This window comes from Chelonoidis abingdonii, chromosome 8, assembly GCF_003597395.2.
Source record: "Chelonoidis abingdonii isolate Lonesome George chromosome 8, CheloAbing_2.0, whole genome shotgun sequence".
NCBI classification, from domain to species: domain Eukaryota; kingdom Metazoa; phylum Chordata; order Testudines; family Testudinidae; genus Chelonoidis; species Chelonoidis abingdonii.
The window spans coordinates 90,846,048-90,872,167 of NC_133776.1; the positions used below are offsets into that span (position 1 = coordinate 90,846,048).

Below are 26,120 nucleotides of genomic sequence, written 5' to 3' on the forward strand. Positions count from 1 at the left end.
GGGTGGAGGTTAAACTACGGGGCCTGTTTAAAAGTTTCCATAATAAAGAAGTGCTGGATTTATACAAAAGTCTATAAAGGCTCCACAGGAGTAATTAACACCTAAATTACAGTTATTCACTAGAGCTTGCTCAGTTCTTGAGGAACAATTTAGTCCAAATTTAGAACAAATTTAACCCTTTTATCTGTTTGCAGATTGTTCATCTGTGATTATAATTTGTATGAATCTGGTTATTATCTGCAATTGTCCAGTGTATATATTTTGTGAACATGTGAGTTCTTCATAGTGAGTATTTAGTCAAGGATTCGTTATTCGAGATTGGTGGATGGCCAAGTGACATTGTATCAGGATCAGATTCTTGGTTGCAAAGCCAAAATTTACTTTCCACACATATTTGTAAGAATAAAACTTTTCTTTTCCAAAAGGAAACAAAATATGATGCAAACGTACCAAATGATAAACACTAAGCAGTATTCCAAAAATGTTAAGTAGTATCTCTCCCCACTCTGTGCCTAGGTCTACTACTGAAATACCAATATGGCTGATAATCTGCATTTTAACAAATTTTCCATATAAAAACGGACCTGAGAGGTGAAGCCATAATGATCTCTGGCGGTATCTATCATTGCATGAAGATTGCATTGGCTTTTCATTTTTTAAAGAGTGAAAAAAAATGCTATGCATATTTCTGGCTATGACTTAAAGGAAATGTGGACAAAGGTTGTCAGTCAGTTATATGCACACACTGATGTGCCTGAGTATCTTAAAAGATTCGCTGTTGTTCATCATCTTGTGTAACATACATAGAGTAGTTTCAACTATAAATGTAATTAATTGAGTTAAATAAAGGTGAAGTGGTAACCTTAATTTCTTAATTTCCTACAAATTCAAGTCTAATGAGCCTGAATAAAGACTACTAAAATGAGTAGTTTAAACTACTAATGTGAGTAAAAGTTCCAAGATTTGGCCCTTTATAGCACTTTAGTATAGTTTTGTTTCCTCTGTATCTGTTAATATTCCTCTACTTGAACAAAATGTTTGCAGAAGAGCCATTTTATCGCCTATTTAAAACAACCATTTATGTTGTATATTAGAAAATCAATGTAAAAGTGTCAATGGGGTTCACTATTTTATTTCTTTCTTTCCAGAGGATTGTTTAGATCCTATGTGCTCTGGCCATGGTGTCTGCATTCAAGGGGAATGTCACTGCTCTGCAGGCTACGGAGGAGTAAACTGTGAGACATCTCTTCCAGTATGTCAAGAGCAATGCTCAGGCCATGGGACTTTCCTTGTGGATACTGGTGTCTGTAGCTGTGAGCCTAAGTGGACAGGTTCAGACTGCTCAACAGGTATAGTTTAAAATTTTTCTTTTTTAAATATTCTGAATTTCTTGTGTTTTCTACTCAGTTTCTATTATTAAATATAACTACACCAATGCTAATTAAAAAAAACAATTAAAACAATCCAATATGGGACTTTGTGGGACGTGAATATGGAAATTATGTTGGCAGCTCCTGGTTTTCAAGTTGACGTGTTGCAAAGATAAATTAGGTTTTTTTCCTGTGACAAGCACTGTGATTTCATGACTGTATAACAGCTAGGGCACTAGTCCTGTGAGGGCCTGAATGCCTTTGCTTTCAGCTGGAGTTAAGAGTGCTCAGGACCTTTCAGGATCAGGTCTTCAATGCATGGTAATAATCCGCAGCAGCAAAGGAGACCACGAAAGTATCAACGGTCCTGGGATGAATGGAAGAACATTGCCTACACCCAGTAAATCATGGGCAAAAATAAATCCTAAAAGAAAAATAAATTTCCCTCTGCTGTGCTGGGATAAAAACTAACTTGTTACTTAAAGGACCATCAAGGTTTAATCCTATTCAATTTATTTAAATGTAGAGATGATCTCACCATGTACTTTTAAAAGAACTGACTGTGCTCGGGACAAGAAGCTATTTAGCATTTTATTCCTGTAATAGATCATGTCGTTTCCAGGGTGCATGTCTTTGTCATTTTTTTATCTTTTGCTCACAGCTTATGAGGCTCAGTCGATGATTATAGCATTAGCTGTCCTCTCTCTCTCTCTGGCCACAACACAAACTAGATCTGAATGATCGATTTTTCTGAATACTTTGCAGTACATCTAATGGTCCAAGCTTGCAAGGTTCTTAGCATTTCCAGGGAGTTGCCGTAAACCTTTCAATCCCACTGGAGCCAAGCATGCAGAATTGGACCCTATTTCTTCCTTCCAAATCCACCGATAACATTAATGACAGTTAAGTACAGGTACATATGGGAAAAAACCTAGTGTTTTCTCTGTAAATGTATCACTAGCTAGAAGCCTCCGTTCAGCAAAGCAATTAAGCATACGCTTAAGTCACATTGAATTCATTAGTTAAGCTCATGCTTAAGTGTTCTGATGAATTGGGACTATAGTGCCCAAACTGTGAGAACATTTATAAACAGCAATATACTGAACTGCAAATAATTCTGAACGGTCAGTGAATGGTTGTTCTAAAGACTCTTCAGCATTCAGTCCATGACATGGGATTAATAATACATTTCATCTCATTATGAGTCTGTCAGATATGATACTTCCGTTGATAAGAGTTCCATCTATTGGCTTTCAATAATATGGAAACTCTAATGCCCACATTTTCATTATAAGTCTCTCATTATATACTGAAAATGTTCCCTAAAGTAATATACTAGTATGTCCATTAATAAAAACAGATAATAAGAGGAGCTGGTTCTGTGACTGCATGTGATTATTGTTGCCAGGAACCTGGTTCCTTGTCAGTAGAAGGAGTAGGCCAGATCCTGAGTCCAGATGAACTGCACACAGGGCAGGGTGAAAAGGTCATATAACGCTCACTATTGTATTCTCTGATGCTGGGACCACTGTATGCGGGACAAGTTGCTTGTGTAAGTTTGACCAGCCTGGTATGCTGAGTTTTCCTCTATAAAGGTATCACACAAAGGAGTCAGCCAAACAAAACAAAACAAAACAAAAACAGAATAGTTTGCTTCACAATTTAAAAATAATTAGTGCAAAAACTTTTAGCTTCTACAACTTAGAGCTGGCCATTATTTCACATTGGGAAAGTAGAGATTTGGCAAGTATTTTGAGGGGGAAATTCACTGTTGCATATGTACTGAATTTGTTTCCCACAAAATGTGCAAACGAATTCTGATTCAGTATGTGGGCTAACTGTAGCACCTTTGCACAGAATCTCCAAAAGAATTAATGTCTATTGTGTCAATGGGACTTCTGGCTTGGGCAACTGGGCATTTAGCAAGGGAATATAGTAGACTCTATTGAATAGTTATAGGGAAAGTACTGCAGGTTTGTATGTTGGGGATCCTGATTTTCTTGTTTGTTTCTTCCAAAGTTATTTCAATGCATTTTGCAAGCTAATTTGTTTTTCTTTCTTACTTGCTTCCATTAATCAATAAGGAAAATACCTCTTTCCGTTTCTACCTTCTCCTGACTTGCCAAGAAAGAATACTTGTATGATCACCTACATGAATCTGTCTTTATAGCTGAGCATTACTGATCTCTCCTCTTAGATGCATCTCTCTTTATACCCATTAAACCAGAACCTGGATTGATGTGACAGCACAATGAACAGTAGATTGAAGGATAGACATTGGCTCACTGGTGGAGACTTTCTTCTTGGAATCAATAATTATTGTGCATACTAGGATCAAAGCTTGATTTTAGTGAGAAAGGAAAACATCAGAAATGGAAATTAACCACGTCAGATTAAAAGAGCCTTTACATGAGGCTAGTGGTTAGAAAAAAACATGAATTTCTTTAGAATGGGTGGGTTGGAAAGGGTAAACCACATACCACTCATCTACATTCAGGAAGCAGTGAAAGCCTTGTAAGTCCTTACTAGCAATAAATCAGGCAGCTTCGGACACTCTTTTTTCCTAGCATCTCTTTGTATTTCAAGTCAGAGAAGCAAGATAATCTCTATCAGTAGTGTGGAAATTATAACTGTAATTTGATTACAATATGGGACCTGCAGTGAGCTGTTTCAGCTATTCCTGTATTCCATAGCAAATATCAAACATTTGCAAAATTCTGTAAGCAGTTACTTTTCGGTTGTCATACTTTTCTTCTAAATAGAAAATTAAAACCCCTTGTACCATAACTGACAGCAGTAGCAAATCTAAATTGCTTCCCTAATATTGGCTCTCCTTGTCCCATCAGAACTGAGGCTTAGCCACCTCGGAAGCAGCCCCCTACCAATCTCCTCTGGATCTTGCACAGGTCCATGAGTTTGGGGTCTACGCCAAGGGAGGGAGAACTAGGGGGGACATAGTTGGCCCCTCAAGCTCTAAAGAGCTTCTTCAGAAGAGATGATACAGAACCATCCCTCTTGGTACCATGAAGGCAGCCATCAGCAAGGATGAAGGGGATTGGAGGCACAAATGTGAATCCTCTGACACCTGTGCACATCCTTCAGAATCTGCCAAATTTGGAGGCAAGATCTGAGATCTAATGGAATAATTCATAGAGTAATATATTTTAAGGCCAGAAGGGACTGTTGTGATCATGTAGTCTGACCTTCTCCATAACTCAGGCCAAAGAACCTAACGTAGGCTATGGACACACTACCAGGTACTACGATGTAACTTATGTTGCTCAGGAGTGTGAATAAGCCATCCCCTGAGCAGCGTAAATTACACCAACCAACCCCGAGTGTCAGCAGAAGAATTTCTCCCAACAACATAACTACTGCTGCTTGTGGGGACTGGAGTAAGTAAGTGCTTGAGAGAGCTCTCTCCCATCAGAGTGTATGCATTAGCAGTGCTACAGCTATGCTGCTGTAAGCTCTGTAGTGTAGCCATAACCTCAGTAATTTCTGCATCAGGCCTGTAATTTCTGTTTGAGCATTTAGAAAGTTATCCGGTTTTATCATACTTAAAAAGTTTCTGTTGGTTTGAGAGAGAATGGAGAGTACCACTTGAGCCAGTAGTCTCTTTCAAAATGGAAGAAACTTGTTAAGTGCTGGCAGTGGAATCTTATAAAAAACAAAACAATCGAACCAAATATATTCCCACACTTAAGCAAACTCCCCGCCTCACTGCAGAACTGGGATATATTTTTTGGTAGACCTTTTTCCATCATTGCTGATTATGAAAATAACTGTAAAAAGTTGTTCTTTCTCTAATCAACCTGATTCTCCTGATTGATTTATATAGTAATGCCAGTAATGCCACAAACCAGTGTTTACAGGAAGAGTAACTGGAAGGAATTCTGTTGTTTGGCCAGACCTTTTGAAAGTATAACTTCTGTAAAAGTGCTATGGTTATATACAACTATTACTTCAGCCAAAAAACTACTCTGAGAGGACTCAAATTGTAAGCTTCAAATTAAAAAGTCAAGAAAAGACATAATTAAGATTGCATGTATGGCCTTAACCTTTGTCACCTTAGGGGTGTTCTTTACAACATATCAGAGGGGTAGCCATGTTAATCTGGATCTGCTAAAAGCAGCAAAGAGTCCTGTGGCACCTTATAGACTAATAGATGTATTGGAGCATAAGCTTTCGTGAGACATGTGTCTGGCGAAGTGGGTATTGACCCACGAAAGTTTATGCTGCAATACATCTGTTAGTCTATAAGGTGCCACAGGACTCTGTTGCTCTTTACAACAAAGTCTTTGTTGTTTCTCACTTAATTTTGTTGTATGTTTGTTTGGTCCAGTCATGTAGATAGTTACTCTGAGATGTATGATTGTTCCCTGGTGACAGTTACAATAAAGCCAGTGTACTTTTGTCCTCAACAGGACTATGTTCAGGAGTAAGGTGACTCCTGGGAGTAAATGTTTGCTGAAATGAGCCCATGGATATAACCAACACTGAACTCTCTCATGACTGAATGAATAGAGTGAGAAGAGGAGGCTGGTAATAAAGAGGGAAATATATCCAGTAATGATGAGAGAGCAAATGCATAGAAGTACATAAGAGTTGAATGAGTATTTGGTCAAATATATGTTTTTAAAGTTTCCTGGGGTGAGGCTTTGTTTCTAGATGATTCCATCCTGATACCTCTGAGGGCCAGTGACTAAATGTCTCTAATTCGACTACTAATTTTCAAAAAGCTTTTTCTGAACTTCCTCCTTTGCTTCTTTTTCCCACATTCCCTATGAGGGGTTCCATTTTTCATAATGTTAACGGATTAGGAGTAACACTGGGTGAAAATGAGCAACTGTAGGAATGGTAGAGAAACTTCCATTTGTTTTGGTTCAGTACACTGGGATGATATTTTTAATGGTACATGCTATGTACAATGATTCTGGATTACAATGCAGGTGCCTACAACTAATTTGAGATCAAACAGTGCAGTGGTCTATATGTGTTTCCAAGCTCATTTTACCATCTGGGGGGCGCTGAGTTAATCCATGGGAAAATAGGGTGTTTTTATATTTTACCCATAAAAAATGTTATGTTGAAACTTTGCCTGGATTAACACTTTATGTTTTCTAAAGTAGGCAAAAGGTTTTTTTAACCTATAAACATGTTATGTAAAATTATTTTCAAATAGACTGAAAGGACTTCACCTGCAGCCCCTTCAACTCTGGCTCAGATCAATCTATTCTTCTATGTGGCATTGGCCAGACAAGAAGGTTTCATTGACAGAATGTTATTGCAGAGCTTCTTTGGTGTCTGGAACACTCTCTTTTCTTTCCCCTCTCCAACAAAGACAGTAATCACAGATGCATCAGGGATAGTATGGGTAGCTCATTTGGACACCCTACAAATTCAAGGAACTTGGTTCCCCAGACGATCTGAGGTTACATATGAACATCCAGGAGCTCAGAGCCATCAGACTGGTCTCTATGATTTTCCTGCCTCCAAAACTCGGTGCTGCAAATCTTCACCAACAGCACAATGGCTGTGTGCTACTTAAACAAGGGGGCACCAGCTTCTGACCCCTCTGCCTAGATACCATCAAATTATGGGCTGGGCTTGAAGCCATTAGAACAGAGTAACCGTGGCGGCTTTCATCTCCTGGGAGTCAGCAACAGCATAGCAAACTTCCTGAGCAGGCAATTCATGGCCTATCACAAATAGTCCTTACACAGACCCATCATATGCCTGATAGTCTGTCATTGGGTATCACCCATAGTAGACTTGAATGGCACCAAGGAAATGCTAAGCATGTCAGAACTTTTGCTCCTGCGCGGGCCTGAGTCCAGAATAGTTCCTGGATGCTATTCTCCTTTAGTGGAGCCAAGTCTTGCTTTACTCTTTTCCACTGATTCCTCTGATTTACAGAGTAATATCCATGATCAAAAGAGACTAAGCCATGATCATTCTTATAGCATCCAACTGGCTATAACCATTTTGGCCTGTTTCAGATGTCCATTCAGACTCTGATGCAGCTCCCAGACTGCCCAGACCTGATCACACAGCACCACAGCCAAGTACTTCATCCAGACCCAGAGGCACTGCATCTGACAGTGTGACTGTTGTCTATTTAAGTACCACAGACAGAGACTGCTCACTGTGGGTCCAGGAAATCCTGATACATACCAGGGCAATATCTACCAGAAGGATGTATTAATCTAAATGGAATAGGTTCTTGGCATGGCAGCCCAACATCGTCTGCTCCCAACCCAGGTCTCAGTAGCGAAGATCCTTGACTACTTAGTTGCACTTAATACAGGCCAGCCTGTAATTCAGCTCCGTTAAAGTCCAGCTTATGGTGATCTCAGCTTGTCATCTGCCTTTACAGTTGTGCTTGATCTTTTCTCAGCTCACATCATCGAATTTCTCATCTGCCTTTAGAGTTGTGCTTGATCTTTTCTCATCTCACATCATCGAATTTCTCAAAGTATTATTACCAACTTACCCACCTCTCAGAGAATCTACTCCTGCATGGGACCTTAATTTAGTCCTCTAGAGGTTTACGGAGCATCTATTCAAACCTGTCTCAGAATGCTGCCTGCATTTGCTCACTGTATAGATAGTCTTACTAGTGACTATCACTTTTAAGCCAGGAAAGTGAGTGATCATCAATATTAATGGCTGAACCCCTGTCCAACATTTCACAGGGACAAGGTGATGCTATAACCTCACTCAAAGTTCATTGCTAAAGTGTCTCAGATTTTCATCTAAACCAGTTGGTCAATCTACCTGTGTACTTTCTGGAGCCACACTTAGCTCTAGGATAAAACAAACTGCACACACTAGATGTAGCCAGGATATTTCTTTATTATATTGGAATGGCTAAACCATTCAGACTATTGCCCCATCTATTTCTAGCAATAGCCTGGGGTTTTAACGATCAAGCCATCTCTTCACAAAGAATATTCAAATGGATTACAAAAATGTAGCTCACTATGTTATCAGCTGGCTGGCATACCCTTCCTACTGAACATCATGGCTCACACCACTGCAGCACAAGCAACTTCCACAGTCTGCTTCAGGAATGTGTCAATATCAGTAAGGTGTCAACATGGTGTAACCAAGTGACCTTTGTCAAACACTATGCATTGGAATTAGCTGCTAGGTCAGATGCCAGGTGTGAGAGAGCCGCACTTCATTCACTGTTTCATGCAGTTGAAATTCCTCACTCCCATCATCCCAAGACGATACTCCTTGTTAGTCGCCTACAGTGACTGACACATACTCGAAGAAGAAAGAATTACTTACCCCCTGGTACTGTGGTTTCTTAAGAGCCACATGTTGTTAGCTAGTGTGGATTCCACAGCCTGCTCTCCATCCCCACTTTTCAAGTATTCAGCAACCAGGGGCTTTAAAGAATTGCAAGGGAATGGGATTGGGTCATGGTCACTCCATCTTTTATGCCCTCACGCAGGAGCACGAGGAAGCACAGGCACACATGTGGACATAGCAGACACTGCTATTTAAAAACAATCAGTGTCACACATATGAGATGTGTGAGAACCTACTGCGTATCTGCACTGATCACAGCATCTCGAAGAGCCACCGTTAGCGTAAGGTAAGTAACTGTTCCTTATAGCATCCTAATGATCTTATCCAATGGTCATAAAAAAAGCTAGTATTTTTTTCTCATTAGTCTTGTAAGCTAATTTTTTGAAAAGCAGATAATTCTTTGATGTAAAACAATGAAAATTAGAGCCCTGTAACATTACTCAGAATATAAATTTGAGTGTTTTATGTTCATAATCCTCTCCACACTGAGTTTTTATTCCTTTGTTCTTTCATTTTTGTCCCTGGGTTTTCTCTTTGTTTATTGATCCTTTGGCAACCTCAAGAGTGAAGACCTCTGAAGAAGTCAGAGATACAGGCTTTACCTTCCTTGTAGGCAGAATTTACTTAGCCATCTGACAGGTCATATGCACCAGAGACATCCATTTCCCATTTAATCTTCTCCTTATCCTAAGGGATGTGAACATAAAGCAGGAAAGTGATATTCTCTTTATGATAAAACTCATTATAAACTAGTTTTTGTGAAAAACTCCTTTCCTGAAAAGAGCCATTTCTTGGCCCTTTCAGTGGCTCAGCAGCTGTACACCATATTGAATCCTTATCCACTTGTGGATATGTGTTAAAATCCATTGTTTTCAGCTCCCCACCATGTGGCTCACCTGACCTGTGTGGCATAGAAGTGTTGAACTGCACACATGACAAAATAATAATAATTATTATAATTATTAGTAGTATTATTATTACTGATCATAATGATAACTATCTCTTTTATATAGCGTAGGACACTGATTCTATTCCTATTAATGGATTATTTTTAATGCCAACAACAAACTCCATAATAACTGACTTTTTTTCTCTTTAATTGTTTTAACTGTAGTTTTAGGTCTGCATGTACAGAGTCTGATCCAAAGTTCTTTGAAGTCAATGGGAATCTTTCTGCTGAGTGCTTTGGAACCAGATGCTTATACCCAGATAGAGGCAGTTCTTCACATCACTCAGCATTCTGGCTGAATGAAGTAGCAGCATCAACAGTCTGTGAAGAGATACTTATCTACTTCTGTGTCTGGGGGAATGTAGATGTAACATGGGACCCTGAGACAAAGGGATAGAAAATGAGGACATGGGGAGAAAATGGAAGATAGAATACATTTTGTGCATTCACAAATGCCCAGTCCCGTATTTATTCCTCTATATCACACTCATGAGTGAAAACAGGCCAGATATTCCAGTACATCTGGTGTAATTCCACTGACTCCATTGGCATTACTCCAGATTTACACCAATGGATATGGCCCAATATGATTGGTAAGATGATAATGACTGTTCTTTTTCATGAGTGCATTTGGCCCAGAGTGATTATAAGTAGATGTTATATATTTAGCATATCTATTTTGGTTCAGCTCTGCACCAGTAAAATTAGTGACAGTTTCACAAAGGATAAAAATAGATTGACACCATTTTTTCTCTAGCTTTTGAAACACAGAGCATCTTTAACCCTGAAGTTCTTTGAAAAAATACAAAATGTTGTAATTGTTATAAATTGTAATGTGCAAAGTAGAGTAATTTAAAAATAATTAGAACTACACATTTTTAAAATAAGTGCTTCAAAGGAAAATGAGTGAAGGCATAATACAGCATATTAATATAGCTCAAGACATCTCAAATTGATTTCAAAATTAAACAGCAAAAATTGCAACTTGAAAAAAAAATACTTAGGTAAAACCATTACAGAGCAATCAAAAAACGCTTCAAATTTAGGAAATTGCAAATTATGGATGTCAGTCATTCTGATTTGCCAAGGACAAGGGTATTCACTCAAAACAACACTCAGTAGTGAAAATACCCTTGAAATATCTTTCAGTACATGAGGTAAACTGTCACATATTTTCTATAGCCTTTCTCTTTTGCTCTTTTTCATTTGGCATTTTTATAGTATTTCCTATTTTTAGCAAATCTATGGATCTTTTTAATTATGTTACCATCATTGCTAGTTGCTTTGTTCTGTAGGGAAGATTGGCATTCTTAATTTTGTCTAACTGTCCTCTTTAATTTGTGGGGAGCTGGTGTATTACTGCACTGCAGATTAAAAGGATGATTGAAGTTTCCCCTGTTGTACATTGTTTGACATTGTAGAAAAGCTCTTCTTACCACGATATATTTCATTGAAAAGTGCAAACTATGTGACCAGCTTGATCTGTGTTTCCTGTAGAATTGTAAGAGTTTGCAAAGAGCCGTCTTGTGAATGAGATTCCTTTTAAAATAATTATTAGCAGTAAAAGAATGGAATGCTTAATTCAATCACTGGAGAATATAAAATGTGAGAAATTAGGGCAGCAAGAAACACTGTAATAAATAATAATAATTAATAATTCACCGGATGCTGAAACCAGACCAGGAGGTACCAAAAAGATTGATGCAGTCATTTATTGATTTAAGTGGTAAGGAGAGGTCAGCAGTGTGAAAGAGGCAATGAAGCATGCCAAACCTTGCTTGATGCCTAGTAGAATTTGAAGAAATGCCAAAAATATTGCCTCTTCTCCTCCCTTTCCCCCTGAATCTTAGGCTTCCCTCCATTCCCCCAGTTCTCTTTCAACCATAAATGAGAATATCTACCTTTCCAAAACAACTAATAATTTTGATGTGCTTGGTAGTGGCACTTTGTCTGCTTCTATAGAACTTACCCCTACATGGTGCTAGATCTAATATAAAAGAAATTAAGGACAATATTGAAGCATCTGACTGGATTTTGTTTGGAGATGACAAAGTATTTTCACTTTCTCTCACATATAGTAAACAGAGAGGACAAGCAATGAATGTATATGGAGTCTGAGCTCTGCAGTAATAGCTGGTAAAAGTGATCTCTCTAGGGCAGGTGAGGCATCTGGCAGGGAACTGTGGAGAAGCTTGCATTGCCACTGACCATGCCATGATACGTAAGTAGATGGAGAGAGGTCTTGGGTCTCCAGTGGTGTCACTCTGGTGCCTTTTCCCAACATTAAAATACTTAAGAAAATGTAAAAAAAACAATCTCCAAAGAGCCTAGATGGCTGAGGGAATTAGTAATGAGATACAGAGCCTTTCACCTCTCAGTTCACAGGATCAGTTCCAACTAAACTCTGAAGGATGAAAATCCTTACTCTCGGACCGCTGCCGAGTATATGTGAAGTGAGATGTTGGTTTCAATTTATTGTGTAATAGCCTGGTAATGGTTTTACAGTTGCTGGTAATTACCACCCTTATTGGCAGGCTAAACTGACAGGACCAAGAGTGAATGGCCACTGAGGCTCAATTAACTTCTTGTCACCTGGAAAATGGTCTTACCATATCATGGAGGAGGTCTGTTGGCAGGACAATGTAGGGAAGCAGCATTGACACTTCATATTCTGTACCTGTTCTAGTTGTGATCCTGTCCACAGCAGGCCTGATATGGGCACTGTAATGCACAGCATAGGCTAGGTATGATAAGGGCACTGTATACTTACAGTTCAGTGTCAATTAATAGGTGGCCCTCTGACCCCTGGCGTTTGGACAGGCCTGGGGGTTGGTTCACCCTCATACTGCACAACACTAAAGAGGTGATGAGCATCTTCCTGAAAACTGCAACTGGGAGCTATGGGCACTTGCATTGTAATACCAGGAGTAGGGCTTGTATCCTGAGCAGCTCAGGAAGCATTCGTGGAAGCAGATGTGAATCATGCTATGGCAGCATTACCAAGAAAATAGACTCAGGCCTATAGTTGTTATAACCTTCAACACTCAGAATGTCCAACTGTCAGTTATTAAAATGTCCTGACTTGCTTTTCATCATGACCTCAACAGAGTTCAAAGTAATATCTCAGCGCAAAATGACTTATTTTAACCCTCCCCCCACGATCCATCCCCTCCAAATTCACACAGGGCCTAAGCATTTAAGCAAAAACCTGTGAATTTGGAGGAGCTTGTTCACTTAGTTTAATCTCTGGCAGGAGTTTACTCTTTCAGTAGTGTCCAGACAAATGCAGCATTCTTTTCAATCAGGCCTTCCTAGTCGTTGTCATTTTAAGCCTCATCTGACCTCAACAACAACCACACACTTTGATTATTTTTGTCCTGACTGAAAATGTCCTTCATAAAATCTAGTGACACAAAATGACGTCCCTTGCATTCAAAGCATTTTTTCTCCTAGTCAGAATCCAATAAAGGAATTTTTTGTTTTATGAACAAAAAGCATTAAAATTTGGCCAAGCTAAGGAAGTACAAACACATTTTATTGAAACATTTCCTTTACAATTCAGTACAAGTTGATTGTTTATAAGAGGCAAGTTTATAGTTCAGTCAGCATGCTTAAATTTTGTATTTCCTTCGGAAATTAGTTTCTAAACCAGGCTGTGCACTTGAAGGCATAAAGTCCCTTCTATGCTATGTTTTAATTTTCCTTAATACATTGTGGTATCAAAGTTACAATATTCTCCTTTAGGATCTGCTGACTAAAATTGTGTTGCACAAATCCCACTAGAATAGTACTTTTTAAAATATTTTATTGTAGTGGCACAATAAATTTAAAAAGCTATCATGAAAATATAGGCTACAATAGGCTACACAGGGAAATATTCCACAAAGGTTAATTTGTCTCTGAAAATAGAAAACTGCTGTCTATCAGAAGGTTAAATGATGCAAGCTCCATGCATGTTTCTCCTGCATATTGCTTTATATAACTTGTTGATTACTTAGCTAATCCCAGGGGTGACAATGCAAACAGAAGAATTCCTGGCTCTAGTCCCCAATAAAGATTTTTGCTTAAAAATATAGACCTAGTAATTCTTTTAAAAATGCAAACCAAAATAAATGAAATATTACAGTAATAGAAAATACATTTTACTGGAGATGGATCAAAGACTCCATGTACATTATCCTATTGTGCAACATACATTAATGCATGCCCTAGTCCCATGGCTTTGAAATCTTGGCTATTTAAATGAACAGATCATCATGGTATAAAGCAGAAGTTCCCACACAGTGGTCCAAGGACCACATTCTGATGGTCTTCAGAAAGCTGTCAGTCCACACAGTGCTTGGCTCATCCTTGTTTCCAGCTATTTCTACAGGCACTCAGCCTCTTGATTGCAGCAACTACTGCTAAGAGAAAACAGAGAGGAGAGACAAGCTTCCTCTAAGTATCATGTGGTGGTCAGCATGTCCAGGAGAGAGAGAAATTCAACAAAACAATGCCTGCAGAGAAGAGTATCAGGGAGTAGGGTGGCTGAGAAGAATGGAGTGGGTGGCGGAGAAGGGAGAGAGAGAAACCAAACGGGACACAAGTGATTCACTTTTCAAAATCTGCAAAACACTTATCTCACAGACAACAGTTAAATACTTCCCTAAAGTTATTTTTTTTCGTGTAAACAATTGTTCTAGCAGCTAAAGGAATGTTGTGTGATTGCAAAAGAGATGGTGACATGTGAGAGTTACTGCGCTTCTTCCTATGAAAAGTATAAAAAACTAAGAAGTAAACTGTGCTGTGAATGGGTGCAGTTGTCAGACGAATGACAGTGTTGTGTGCTAGGAGAGTGGGGTGCAAGTTTTTTAATCAGGTGGGAGACTGATGGAGCTTTGTACCTAGTCATAAGCTATGGCTGTTTCAGGAGTGTATTCACATATACTGTATGTATTTGCTAAGATACAAATAATACATTTCATGAGCTCATAGAGTTGCTATCTTGTTAAAGTAAAGTGTAGTTCTTCCCTGAAAAATAACTCTAACATAGCAATGTGGATACCCTGGACATTGTCTCTTTGTTTCCATATTAAATTAACTCAGTTTACAAGTAATATGAGATATTTTTTTTAACTGCCAGTCTAGATCTCTCAGTTTAGGCTCCGAAAGTTACACTGGGTATGTCTACTAAGTCCAGGTCTGTGGGACCTAGGCTTGTGGACTCAGTGTTTCCAAGCCTGTGCTTGAGTGTCCACCCTACATTGCAAACCTGGGTTTACAATTCCTGAACCCATTTCACAGTATGTTAATATGTCTATGCAGCACTACGCAGACCACTTGACATGGGTCTGCATCCTGCAAAATGACAGGGCTTGCACGTGACTTATGGCAGAATTTGGGCTCTGACAAACTCCCCAACAGGATCCTAGAACCCACATCCTGAGTACTTGCTGGCCTGACTCAGACTGATTTGTTGGATTTTTCCTGAGCCAGAGTCCAGGCTTAGAGTGCAGTGTAGACATACACACTGTGTCCTTTACTTCTCAGCATCATCTACCATCCAAACTTAGCCATCAGTTGCACATATGCAGGCCTGGAACTGCCTTTGGGTTTGCACAGTTGCATTTGAATTGAAGTTAATAAATAATTCTCTCGATTATGTAAGATAAGGAATAGTGCCCTCCCTCTCAACAGTGTTGGCTTTGCAAGGGTAGCAGGAGTAAACAGCAGTAGAAATGTATTTTGTTACTACAGTCAGATAAATCTCTGAAGGTTGCACTCAGAGAGCACATCTACTGGGTCAGTTAAATGTTTACATAGTCATTTTTCTTAGTAGGCCATATTCTAAGGTTAATTGAGTGAATTTTAGTTGTTGTCTACTATGTATAAACAGTACTTTTAAAATCGTGTTTCTTCTTAATTTAGTATTAAGGATAGAAATGATTAAATAGTTCATTGGGAATCATGTAGTCTCTGAATTTAGACTTTTTCAGTAATAATAATAATAATAATAATAAATAATTTTCCTATTCTCAAATTATCCATGAACCATTTTGGGCTTAACTGTGGAAAATTCCTGATCCAATCCTGTTCTCAGAAATAGCCGTTCTCAGTGTTTAATGGAGCAGTTAAGCCCATCTCTGTCAGCTTTACCAAACTTACCTAATGGACAAGCTCTTTACCTATTTTCTTTTTTTCTAATTAACAGCTTGGTCAACTTCCAAGGCCTCCTTGGATGCATTTCTCACTAACTTTACTCTCTATAATGTCTTTCACTGATTCCTATTTGAATCTCATGGTATAGACACTGACTCAGTGGTTTCATTTCTTTCCCCAACCTTCATGTCTACCTGGCTTCTGGCTTCAATCTTGCATCTGTGGGCCTCACGCCTCAGGAACCTTGTATTGCATTTTCCTTCTACTAGTGAATTCCTCCATGTGGCCTTGTCTTCCTGTTTCTATAACAGTTCTTCTATCCCACTCATTACTGGCTCAAATTCACTTTTTTTGCACTGCTCCCTTGCTAGTACTCTGATTGAACAAGCCATACATAGAAGATTATATGCACTGAAAGAAATTTCCTCCTGTTGTTCACAAATTATTGGGAAGCAGTTTACAGAGCTTGTTAGTCAGAGCACGAATCTCTAGTGACTGCTCTGTAGCTGCTCTGCTTACAGCATGTAAGGTTGAAACAAAGTAATTGAGATAACTATGAAAAAGGACAGTATTTGACAAGGAAACCTCACATACATTTACTTGAGAAGCCCAGTATAAAACAGTTAATCTGGACAAAGAAATATGGGGTTCCCCCCGACCCCTGTGTCAGTGTAATCTTCACTGCTATTAGATTACACTTCTGTTCATTTATTTTAAAACATTTCCCACAAGTCTTATCTGACCTGTCAATCTGTTTCATCTCTAGATCTAAAAAAGAAGAGACAAATTCTTCTGTTAAAACCCCTTGTGAGTCAGACACAGCATAATTGTATTTCTGTTTTACGCCAGTATCATGGCTTAGTAAACAAAGCTATACCCAATGGTGAATGTGTTAATCCTTCTTACTTGTATCAATTTCCAGAGCTTTGGTTCCATGAAATGAAATATCTATTGGTATGTTTACCATTGCCAGTCCAGATTCATAAGGTTGCATTGATTAGATTTTTTAACTGTAAAAAATCAATACAGGTTGGGTTTTTTTATATACAAATTGGATTTGGATCAGGAAGAAAATATTCCACAGATGAGAAATAAAACTGGACAGAAAAACATGATTAAAAACATCAAATTGTGAGGGGAATTCCTCTAACTATTGCATCGGTCTCTGCTGCCTTCTTTGTCTGTCCAGTGATTATTTTCTTACACAAATTGTCAAGAAAATTAAGGCTCCAAGTTTGCAAAAGATATTTTCCAAATTAATCTAGCATGATGAGTAATTGTATTAAAATTTTAAAAATCCACTTACATGCAGATATTTTATAAAGTGAGCAGACTATACCCTATAATACCCTAGCTGGTGAGATTGTTGATGGGAGCATTCCTACTGGAAATCAGGAAAGCTGTTTTTTGAGTACTTAATGCATCATAAATGTATCCAGTGAGATGAGGTAGGATTATTTCCAGAAAGCAATTAATACAGTTACTCTAGTGATGGGGAGGCATTATTATGAGTCACATACAAAAAGATACAGCATCTTTAGTTCCAATGTTTTTTTTTATTTTATGTGGTTTAGGCTGTGGCACTATGATGGGGTAGTCTGCCTACCTTCAGGATAGTGGTGGCTAGTGGTCTGCCCACCCCCATCATGTGGAGTGGACCATTAAGATTGTGAAAGGTGTGATACGGATATAGACACACACACACACACACACACACAAAGATCTAGGAGATACTGATAAAGAGAGAGTGTCCCAGGAATAAGTAGTGCTTGGGAGGAAATCTCATCCCTGTCTTTGTGGGCCTGGGACCAGGAGCCTTGCAGAGAAGGTGGAGTAATGCTCCTGTCTTACCCCACCAATTGGAGATAAACTGGGGAATGAGGCCAGCATAAATGCTTCCCCCTCCCTTATAGCAGGGCAGATACCAGCAGGAGAACACTGGTCTGCTGAACCCTCTGAGGGCTAATTGAGGGGAAAGAAACCAGCTGAGGGAGAAGTGGGCTAAAATCCTGCAGCTGGCTAATTTAAAACTAGGACTGGTAGAATTAGATTTTTTTTTAAAAATAATTTTGATGGATAATATTGATGTTTACTTTTCAGCATTTTTTATTTGTATCAATAGAAATGTTCACAGTTGTGGGAAATTTATGAGGAGCTCAGACAACGGGAGGCAGACAATACCTATTTAATGGCAGTAGACCTTGAGATTCAAAAAGTTAAAATTTTATAACCGTTAAACACAAATTGCCAGTATCACGTGTCAAAGTATACAGAGTAAATCTCCTTAAATCAAACTTTAATACATTCTCTAGTAGCATTTTTCTTTCTTTGCCTATCTGTAAATTTCAATTAGTATCGATGGAAATATTTTGTCATGGTTTGTGTGCATGTGGTGAAATTAATGTATACCAATATTTACCAATAAAATCAAATCCTTCCAAACCTACTTACAACCCAGTTCCAAGAAGGAGAGCTGGGGACTCGGCTTAAGAAGAGACAGAGGGACTGGCTAATTTATAGCCCATCTTCAAGGAGGAGAGCTGAGGACACCTGTTTTGAAAGAGATGACTAGGAGTCTTCTGTGCACCCAGACTGGAGTGATCTAGGGCAACTAACCGAAGTGAGTTACACTAGTAGAAGGAGTTAATAAATCAGACCTCATGAAAGGGTACATGTCTTGAACCAATTTAGTCTGAATTGACTGAAAGAACCTGAGGGGTCCCTGACCTGCAATATACCTACAGAGCCATGACCAGCTGCAAGGGGGCAGGCTGGATGGTAACGCCTCATGCCAGGTACAAACGTAAGAAATGTAACTTGGAAGTCTGAGAAATGATATGTCACAAATATTTTCTCTGAATTAAACTTAAAAGTGAAGAGCTAACTGTGAAATTTAAAGTGAAATAGATTGTTTGGGGTAGTGTTGGCTCTTCCATATGGGCAGGATAGGTGGTCATATTGTGCTGATGGGCTATATTGTACTGAATAGGTATATGGATAATGGTTTTCAGTGCATGTAACCCAAACACAGCATTCTTTAATGTTGAGACGTTGATTTTTTGCCAGCCTTACCTCACTGAGGAGTATCCCACTCCATGAGTAACCCTTTAGAAACCAATGGAACTGCTCATCGAGTAAGACATTCCTTAACATGAGCAATGGCATGACAATAGTCTGTATTCACTAGGCACAATTAAAAGTGGAAGTATCCAACATTTTGCAGTTTCCAGTAAATCCACCATTAATCACAGTTGCAGGAATTGTTTTTGGGACAAATCTAACAGACAACACAGAAGAGAGAGAGAAAACTGTGTATCAGTCAGGTTCTTTGATTCCCATTCCTCTTCCTCTTGGCCAGCCATTCAGGCTGTTGCTCGCATAGGTGTTAACAGTCTAATTAGAGTCTAGGGTCTACTTATACCCATTTGTCCTTCAGCAGCAATGCTGGACTATTATATATTATATCTTTAATTCATAAAACATTTCACATACAGGGCTAGCTCCTCAGCTTGTATTAAATCAGCACAGCTGCATTGAAGATGATCCAAAAGAGAACCTGGCCTAACAACAGTTCAAGTCTAATCTTTCATCCCATAGTAAACACCTTAGAAGGGTGTTACCCAGCAATAAGATAATATTTTAAAGCCTGTGGAGCCATGGTAGAATAAGAAAAATTAAAATCAGTCCAAATAATGAGAAGAAATCAAGAAAACAAAGCGACAGAAAGGAAATGATGGGAGAGAAAGAGAGAGAAAGTCTATAAAAATGTTGGATGGTTTGTGAAGTATAAAAGGAAGTCCATGTGTTTCCATCACACCCTAACTGATACAACAATTCCAGCAAAAGCCCTAGTATAAACATAGTTATACCAGCAAAAAGTCCTTTTGCTAATATAACTGATTTCATTTGGAGAACTGGAACCTTTTCTAGTGTGGACAATGCCTTCATTTGGTGTCATTCAGAAATAGCACCATCATTTTTGAAACTTGCAATTTAAGTTTTTGAACTTTTGTGGGAGAAAAAATTTTATTAATAAAATCGGTTGCTGAAAAATGAAAGATAGAACAGAGTTGTCTCCAGGACACAGCAGGCAGTTAATTTAAAAAGCTCAGGAATATTGTTGAAATTATTATGCAAGCTTATTAAATGCAATGTATATTTAAATTGAAAAAAACCTTTCTTTATTAGGCCTAGATAGGTGAATTTTCATAGCCTCCAGCAGTTAAGCATATGGGGTAAAAGTTGGGTTAGATTAATTTCTAATCTTTATGGAAATCCATTTTTAATAAATGGATTTCCAAGTTATGAATATGACACTTAAGGGTTTAGAATATCTGTAGCACAAGGTTCATCATTTAAATATGTGGGGAAAGTAAAATGAAAGTGTTTTTTATTTTAAGATTATTTGAAAACTTTTGTTGACATATATTTTATATTTTTACATAATATTCTAGTGGAGTTATTCCTGAAGTGTGTTGAACTAACATAGAAATCTCATCATTAGAAACTATAAAATATTTAGCTTTAATTTTCTTTTTCCTATTATGCAATTAGAAACTTCTTATAAAACACAGTTAAGAGAACTCATTGTTGACTTAGATAATTAAAATAAAGAATATGAAGTGAATTTTTAATGCTTTTTAGATTAGCCTCAGAATGATCAGCATATTTGTCTCCTTTTCACGAATATCTACCAATAATGCTTCAGACAGTATATGATGTCTTCTAACAAAATTAATGAACATTCAGAATTAAGGACATGTCAGTAAAGATTCCTGACTGCTTCAGTTGAACCTGGTTTTTTAGATTGCTTGCTCATTAGTTGGTAGAAAGCTGAGGAGTCTGAATGCTAGATGCGATATACATAAGACTATATTTCATAAAAGCCTGTCAGCAGGGGTCAGTCTGAGCCAGAGGCACTCATCAGCTGAGGCAAGCAAGGCACAACTTAACTAAGAATTCCCAACAGCTACAAAACACATTTTGCCTATTCTGTGTTATTTAATTGCTGAATAGATACAGATTTGAGGACAAACTCTGATTGGATTTAAATGTCACAGCTCTTTCTCTCCAGTAGCAAAATGCAATGTAAGGAAGTTCAAAGAATGTAGTGCTTGATGCATGAGGCTCAAAACTCGATATAGTTAATTGTGCCTCAAGAAGCTGTCTTGCTACCATGGCAATTTACCATAATCAGGAGTCACTTTATAAGTGTACTACTGTGGTAACCAGTGCTTGGTGAGGATGTGGAAGGATTGTAGAAGTTAAGTCTGAGCTGCAGATGGCGGGAATGGGACTTGCACCTTCTGGGACCCTCCCCTGGGTGTGGACCTTGTGCATGTGGACAATGAACCACCACCAAGCCCTGGGAGCACCTTGTGCTCTGTCACCTCGGAGTAGCAAAGGGAGTAGCAGCTCCTGTTCCCACATCCGCCTGTTGCTTATCACTAGAAATAAACTAACCTTTTAATAACTACTGTGATAAACTCAAGACAGACAACTGTAAGGGAGGGGTAGGAATCAGTCCCAGAGGGGTAAAAGGCCCTCCTCCTTATCAAGTGAGAGGCAACCACAGGTCAATCAGGTTCAGCTGTGAAAGGGTTACCAAGGTAGCAAATTAGAATCAGCTGAGAGGGAGCTACCTGAGGTTAATTAGGATCAGCTGATTCCAACTTGGGGCTGCCTGAGACCTTTTTAAACCCTTCCCTGGGAAGAAGGAAGAGGGGGAGAGCGGAGAGGGAGAAGGAACCTTGCTCCCAGAGCAGCCTAACGGTGAGACTCACCAGGAGGGGAGGCAGTACTCTCTCCCACAAGGGAGTAGGAATATGCTAAACAGGACAGGTGGAGATACGGGGAGCAGACTTTCCCTGTGTCCCAAGGGGGACCGCCTTACCCAAGCCTGTCTCACCAGGGCTAAAAGCAGCAGAGGCTGGGGAGACTGAGAAGGTGCCTTGCCACGCTACTAAATTACACACTGTGTGGGGAGTGGAAATAACACTTTTGTGATCTGTGCCTCACCTGTCAAAAAAGTCACGAACTGTCACTGGTTTGAGCCAGTTCTCAGCACTCTTCCAACACTTTGCTAGAAGTCCTGTCAATTTCTGCAGAACCTAAGGTTTTATTTAATAACAAAATGAAGTCCCTAGCCCTTATGTTCGCAAAGATCTTGTTTCAGTTGTAAACTGGTGCAGTGCATGTAAAAACCCTAGGCCAGATCCTCAGTTGGTGTAATTGTAGTGGCTCACTTAACTTCAGTGGAGATCAGAAAATGTATACCACCTGAGGATCTGGTCTGTTAGCTCTCCAGCTGAATGGCAATCCCCACACACCTTCACAGTTATAGAAAGTCCAAGTACAGCTGAACCATTTCTCTTCTGTGCGGTAAGGCAAGCCATGCAGAAGAGCATCACACAGAGAAGATTTAGAGATGTCACAAGGAGGTGCAGGAAATTTCATTTGTGGATCCATTATGTAAAATGACAAACCTAAACTCTTCAGTGTAGAGAAGGAGCTTCACAAATACAATATGTTACCCTATAGGTGGTGTAAGTGATTGACAATGGAATATAATACACAAAGCCTCAGGCTGGTGGATATTGCCCAACAGAATTCACTTTTTGAATCCAAAGAGGATTTTTTTAAATTATAGTACTTTTTTTATGCATTTTAAGGAGCAATGGAGTGGAAGGAAATGCAGTTTTTTCCTACTTCTTCCCCTTCCCTATTGCTTTATCTCTCTGGTTGGCTTCTTCTCATTTCAATTTATAATCGTGTCTTCATGGAGCCATAGCAGCTGACACTTGCCTATCAGGCTCAGTCAAATCCAAGATATTTTGCATAGCTGCTCTGGTTCCTGGAGCACTGCTCATCTGGGGTGGTTCTGAGTCCTTAAAGCATCTGTTGTTGTGAAAGAAAGAACAGACATAATTTAACAAAGGGACTAGTATAGCAATTGCATGATCTTTGGGCTTTTTTATGATGTGACGTTTATGGACAGAATTGTTTGGGACCATCTATCTATTTGGGGTTTTATCTTCTGCTCATCACCGTAGTATCTCAGCCCCATCCGCTGTGGAGTATTCTTTTGTTTCACCTCCTATGTGAACACGATCTATCAGGACAAACAGAAATGTAGTCAGCTAGTGTTTCTCCCAGGTTGGGGGATTTTATGCATATGTTTTTCTCCAGGAGGAACTAAAGAGTTTGTTATGTGTTTGGATATTCAAAACAAGGTAGCTTGACTTGAAAGCATATGCTTAGTCATATTTATTAGGTGAGCTACTAGTTTTAAACTGCAATCTTCTGTGTGCTTGTGCTACTTTGCTGTAGTTAGGATGGGCATTAGATTTGATTTCTGGTACCTTGCCTGAGAACAGAAATCTGTGGACAGTCATGAGAACTGTGCTTGGATCTCCCCACCTGAAGAATCCATCTCTAGGGTCTTCTTAAAAAGCATTTTTAGGAGCTTGATATTAAATTGTTGAAATAATGATGGAAACCTGAGAGTTCAAACTCTGCCTACAGAGTGCTGATGTGTCAAGTGGTTGAGCAAGAGGAGGCAACTGAATGAAGTATCTTCTCCACTTTGCAGCCTTATTATCAGAGAAATGTTGTTGAAGTTCACCATTCTCTTTCAGAGGAAAACAGTGTCCATCCTCCAGCACAGTCACTGCCCTCATTAGTTCATAGCAGGAATTGTTCTCAAATTTTCTTTGACTCCTGAAGATATATGAAGAGATCACTGTTCTAGAACTGTTGTCCTTTTGATTGAGCAAAGTGAGGCCCTACACTCAATTTGATGGCGTTTCTCTGTCTCAGTGCAATGCAATAACTTTTGAACTCTGCATCTGATCTGTTCTAAAATGTCAGGAAATATTCTAGGCGTTAGTGCCCAGAACCCCATTGAATTTGGTTAAAATCTGAAAACTCGAAACGGATGTGGGGGACACATGGTGCCACTGGCATCTGATTAGGGGCACGAGGATTAGAGGAGAATGAGGAGGCACACAGAACCCCTGGCATGGGGGGCAGAATGTGGTTTCCTGGAATGGAGGGAAGTGGTCAATGGGAGTACTCAGAACTGCTGGTATGAGAGAAGAGGGAAACAGAGCACACAGAGACTGGGGTTGTTATATTGGTTATTTCACAGCATATGGAAAGAAGAACATGACTTAATATTTTTGAAGTTTTTCACAAGTATGTGTTTTTGTTTCCATTTTCAGCCTGCTCTACTCATTTCATCCAAGCCAGTAAAAGGCTGTCATTTTAACTGGTGATCTAGATTTAGAGTGGCAATATTGAGATAAAGCAATAACAATATCCTGGACCATCCAGTCCACGTCTTTTATTCATAAGGCTGATTTTACTCACTGCAATTTGTTACATGAGATTAGACAAGGGCAAACTATTTTTGCGATATTTCTAGTCTACTTGAACAGGGTGGATTCTGGACATGCTGACAGTGTCTGGAGGTGATGTAGGAGTCACCACATTGACACTGATACTTCTGTGCCTGGCTAAGTTTAACATGTGAAAAGCAGCAACAGTGCAGGATTTGGGCTATCTAATTACAGATAGACTCATCTGGTGTAAACTAACCTGAGCCAGATCCTCGACTGGTATAAATTAGCATAGTTCTATTAAAATCAGTGGAGCTATGCTAATTTATACCAGCTGAGAAACTGGCCTGTAATTTGCTGCGCTGGAAGAATTTACCCAAAATAGTAAATTTTGTGGACATAACATTTTTTGGGAGACAATTGAAGGGTCTGTTGAATAAAATTGTTCTTCTTTAGGTAAGCAAAGGAGAAATGCTGAACTTCAGCCAGATTTAATTTATATAAGTGTTGTGTATTGCAACATGCTAAAGGCACTCAGTAATAGTAAATTATTTCAATAAAACTTAAAAGTCAGTCTGTATTTTTTCATGCTCCCTTGCAATATATTTCCCAAGGCAATACGTTTGTATTTTAGCATAATTTTGTCATTTTTGTAGCCTATAAGGTTAATATATATTTTATCTACATAGAATGTTTTTAAAAGGTATTGCTGAATAAAACTGCTCATGACCCTGAAACATTAAAAATGACATTCCTATACATATGTTGTAAATCACACAGCTGTCAACATCTGTAATGTTGCATGGTTTGGTTTTCATTACTTTTTTATTCCTGTTGAAAGATTGAAATTGAAAAGGAATTTAAATATGTACTTTAAAAAAAAATTCATATATATTGTCACTTTTTGCCATTACTGACATTCAAGGGGGAGTGTTTATATATAATAGTTCAGAGTAAGAAATTATCATTCTTTAAAACCTGTCAGGGGAAAATCTTTCCACCATTTGGTATGTTACATTTTTTAAATCAGAACTGGCATGGGTATTTTGGCTTATACTTACAGTGCTATCAACTAGCTTCTGGGAAGGAGGAGGAAACATTCCTCTGGCAGGTTAATTGTAGAATAACAAGCAAATTCTGTCTGCTAACACTAAGTATTTTAAATAAATTTAAACTACATTGAGCCCTCTTATAATGAAACCATTCTTTTCACAGAACAACTTCACTCTAAGCGGAGGTAGAATTGCAATTGGCATGTTGTGATTTATTAAAACAATTCAGGACTTGTAATTCTCTTTCACTATGAATGGAGTTTCACTAAGGCCCCATCCATGCAGAAAAATCTACTGTGACTAGAAATGACTTGCAAGAACTGATCTTGTCATCATGGAATAGTTTTTATAGTTTGACCAGCCAGCTGTTGATGGGCAAGTGTAAAGGTTTTTAAACACACACCTTGAAAACCATTGCAGAATTTGGGACATATTCCTGTGATGAGGGGCCTATATGTGGGTAATATTGTGGGTAATTTTTCCAGGGCTTTGGGTTGCTTGCTGTTTAACATATGTTATTTTCTTTCTGTGTATTAGCTCGTTGGCTTTTATTGCCATAAGTGAAGGTCACTACCATCATTACAAACTGATTAATATCCCTGTGATCACTTTGCTGTAATAGATTAGTCACACTTTGTCTTTTAACTCAATCCACCTGGACCCTGTACTTTGAGAATTACTTAAATAAAAACTGTGTCCTAGATTTCTGAAAACACCTATCAGAATCAGGGATGGATGTGTGATACATTGGCTTAGGGCCTGATCCAAAATTCACCCAAGTAAATGAAAGTCTTATTGGTTTCAGTAGGCTTTGGATCAAGGCCCTATGGCATGCAATTAGTGGCTGGCCCTAACAAATATAAGGGTTGCTACTTACCTGCTGCTAAAGAAGGAGTAGTTTCATATGGTTGCAGCCTGTATTTCATGATAGAAGTCCTGCATTCAATCA

General features: G+C 38.7%; 1 protein-coding gene across 9 annotated transcripts in view; it reads left to right on the plus strand.

Moving 5' to 3' along the window:
- TENM1 (teneurin transmembrane protein 1) overlaps positions 1 to 26,120 on the plus strand; it is a 1,495,391-nt gene that overhangs the window by 1,320,204 nt on the left and 149,067 nt on the right. For all 9 annotated transcript variants that reach the window (XM_075068828.1, XM_075068831.1, XM_075068830.1 and 6 more), the window contains one exon: positions 1,149 to 1,349. In XM_075068828.1, coding sequence (XP_074924929.1) covers positions 1,149 to 1,349 — 201 coding nt within the window. The remainder of the gene's footprint in view (positions 1 to 1,148; positions 1,350 to 26,120) is intronic.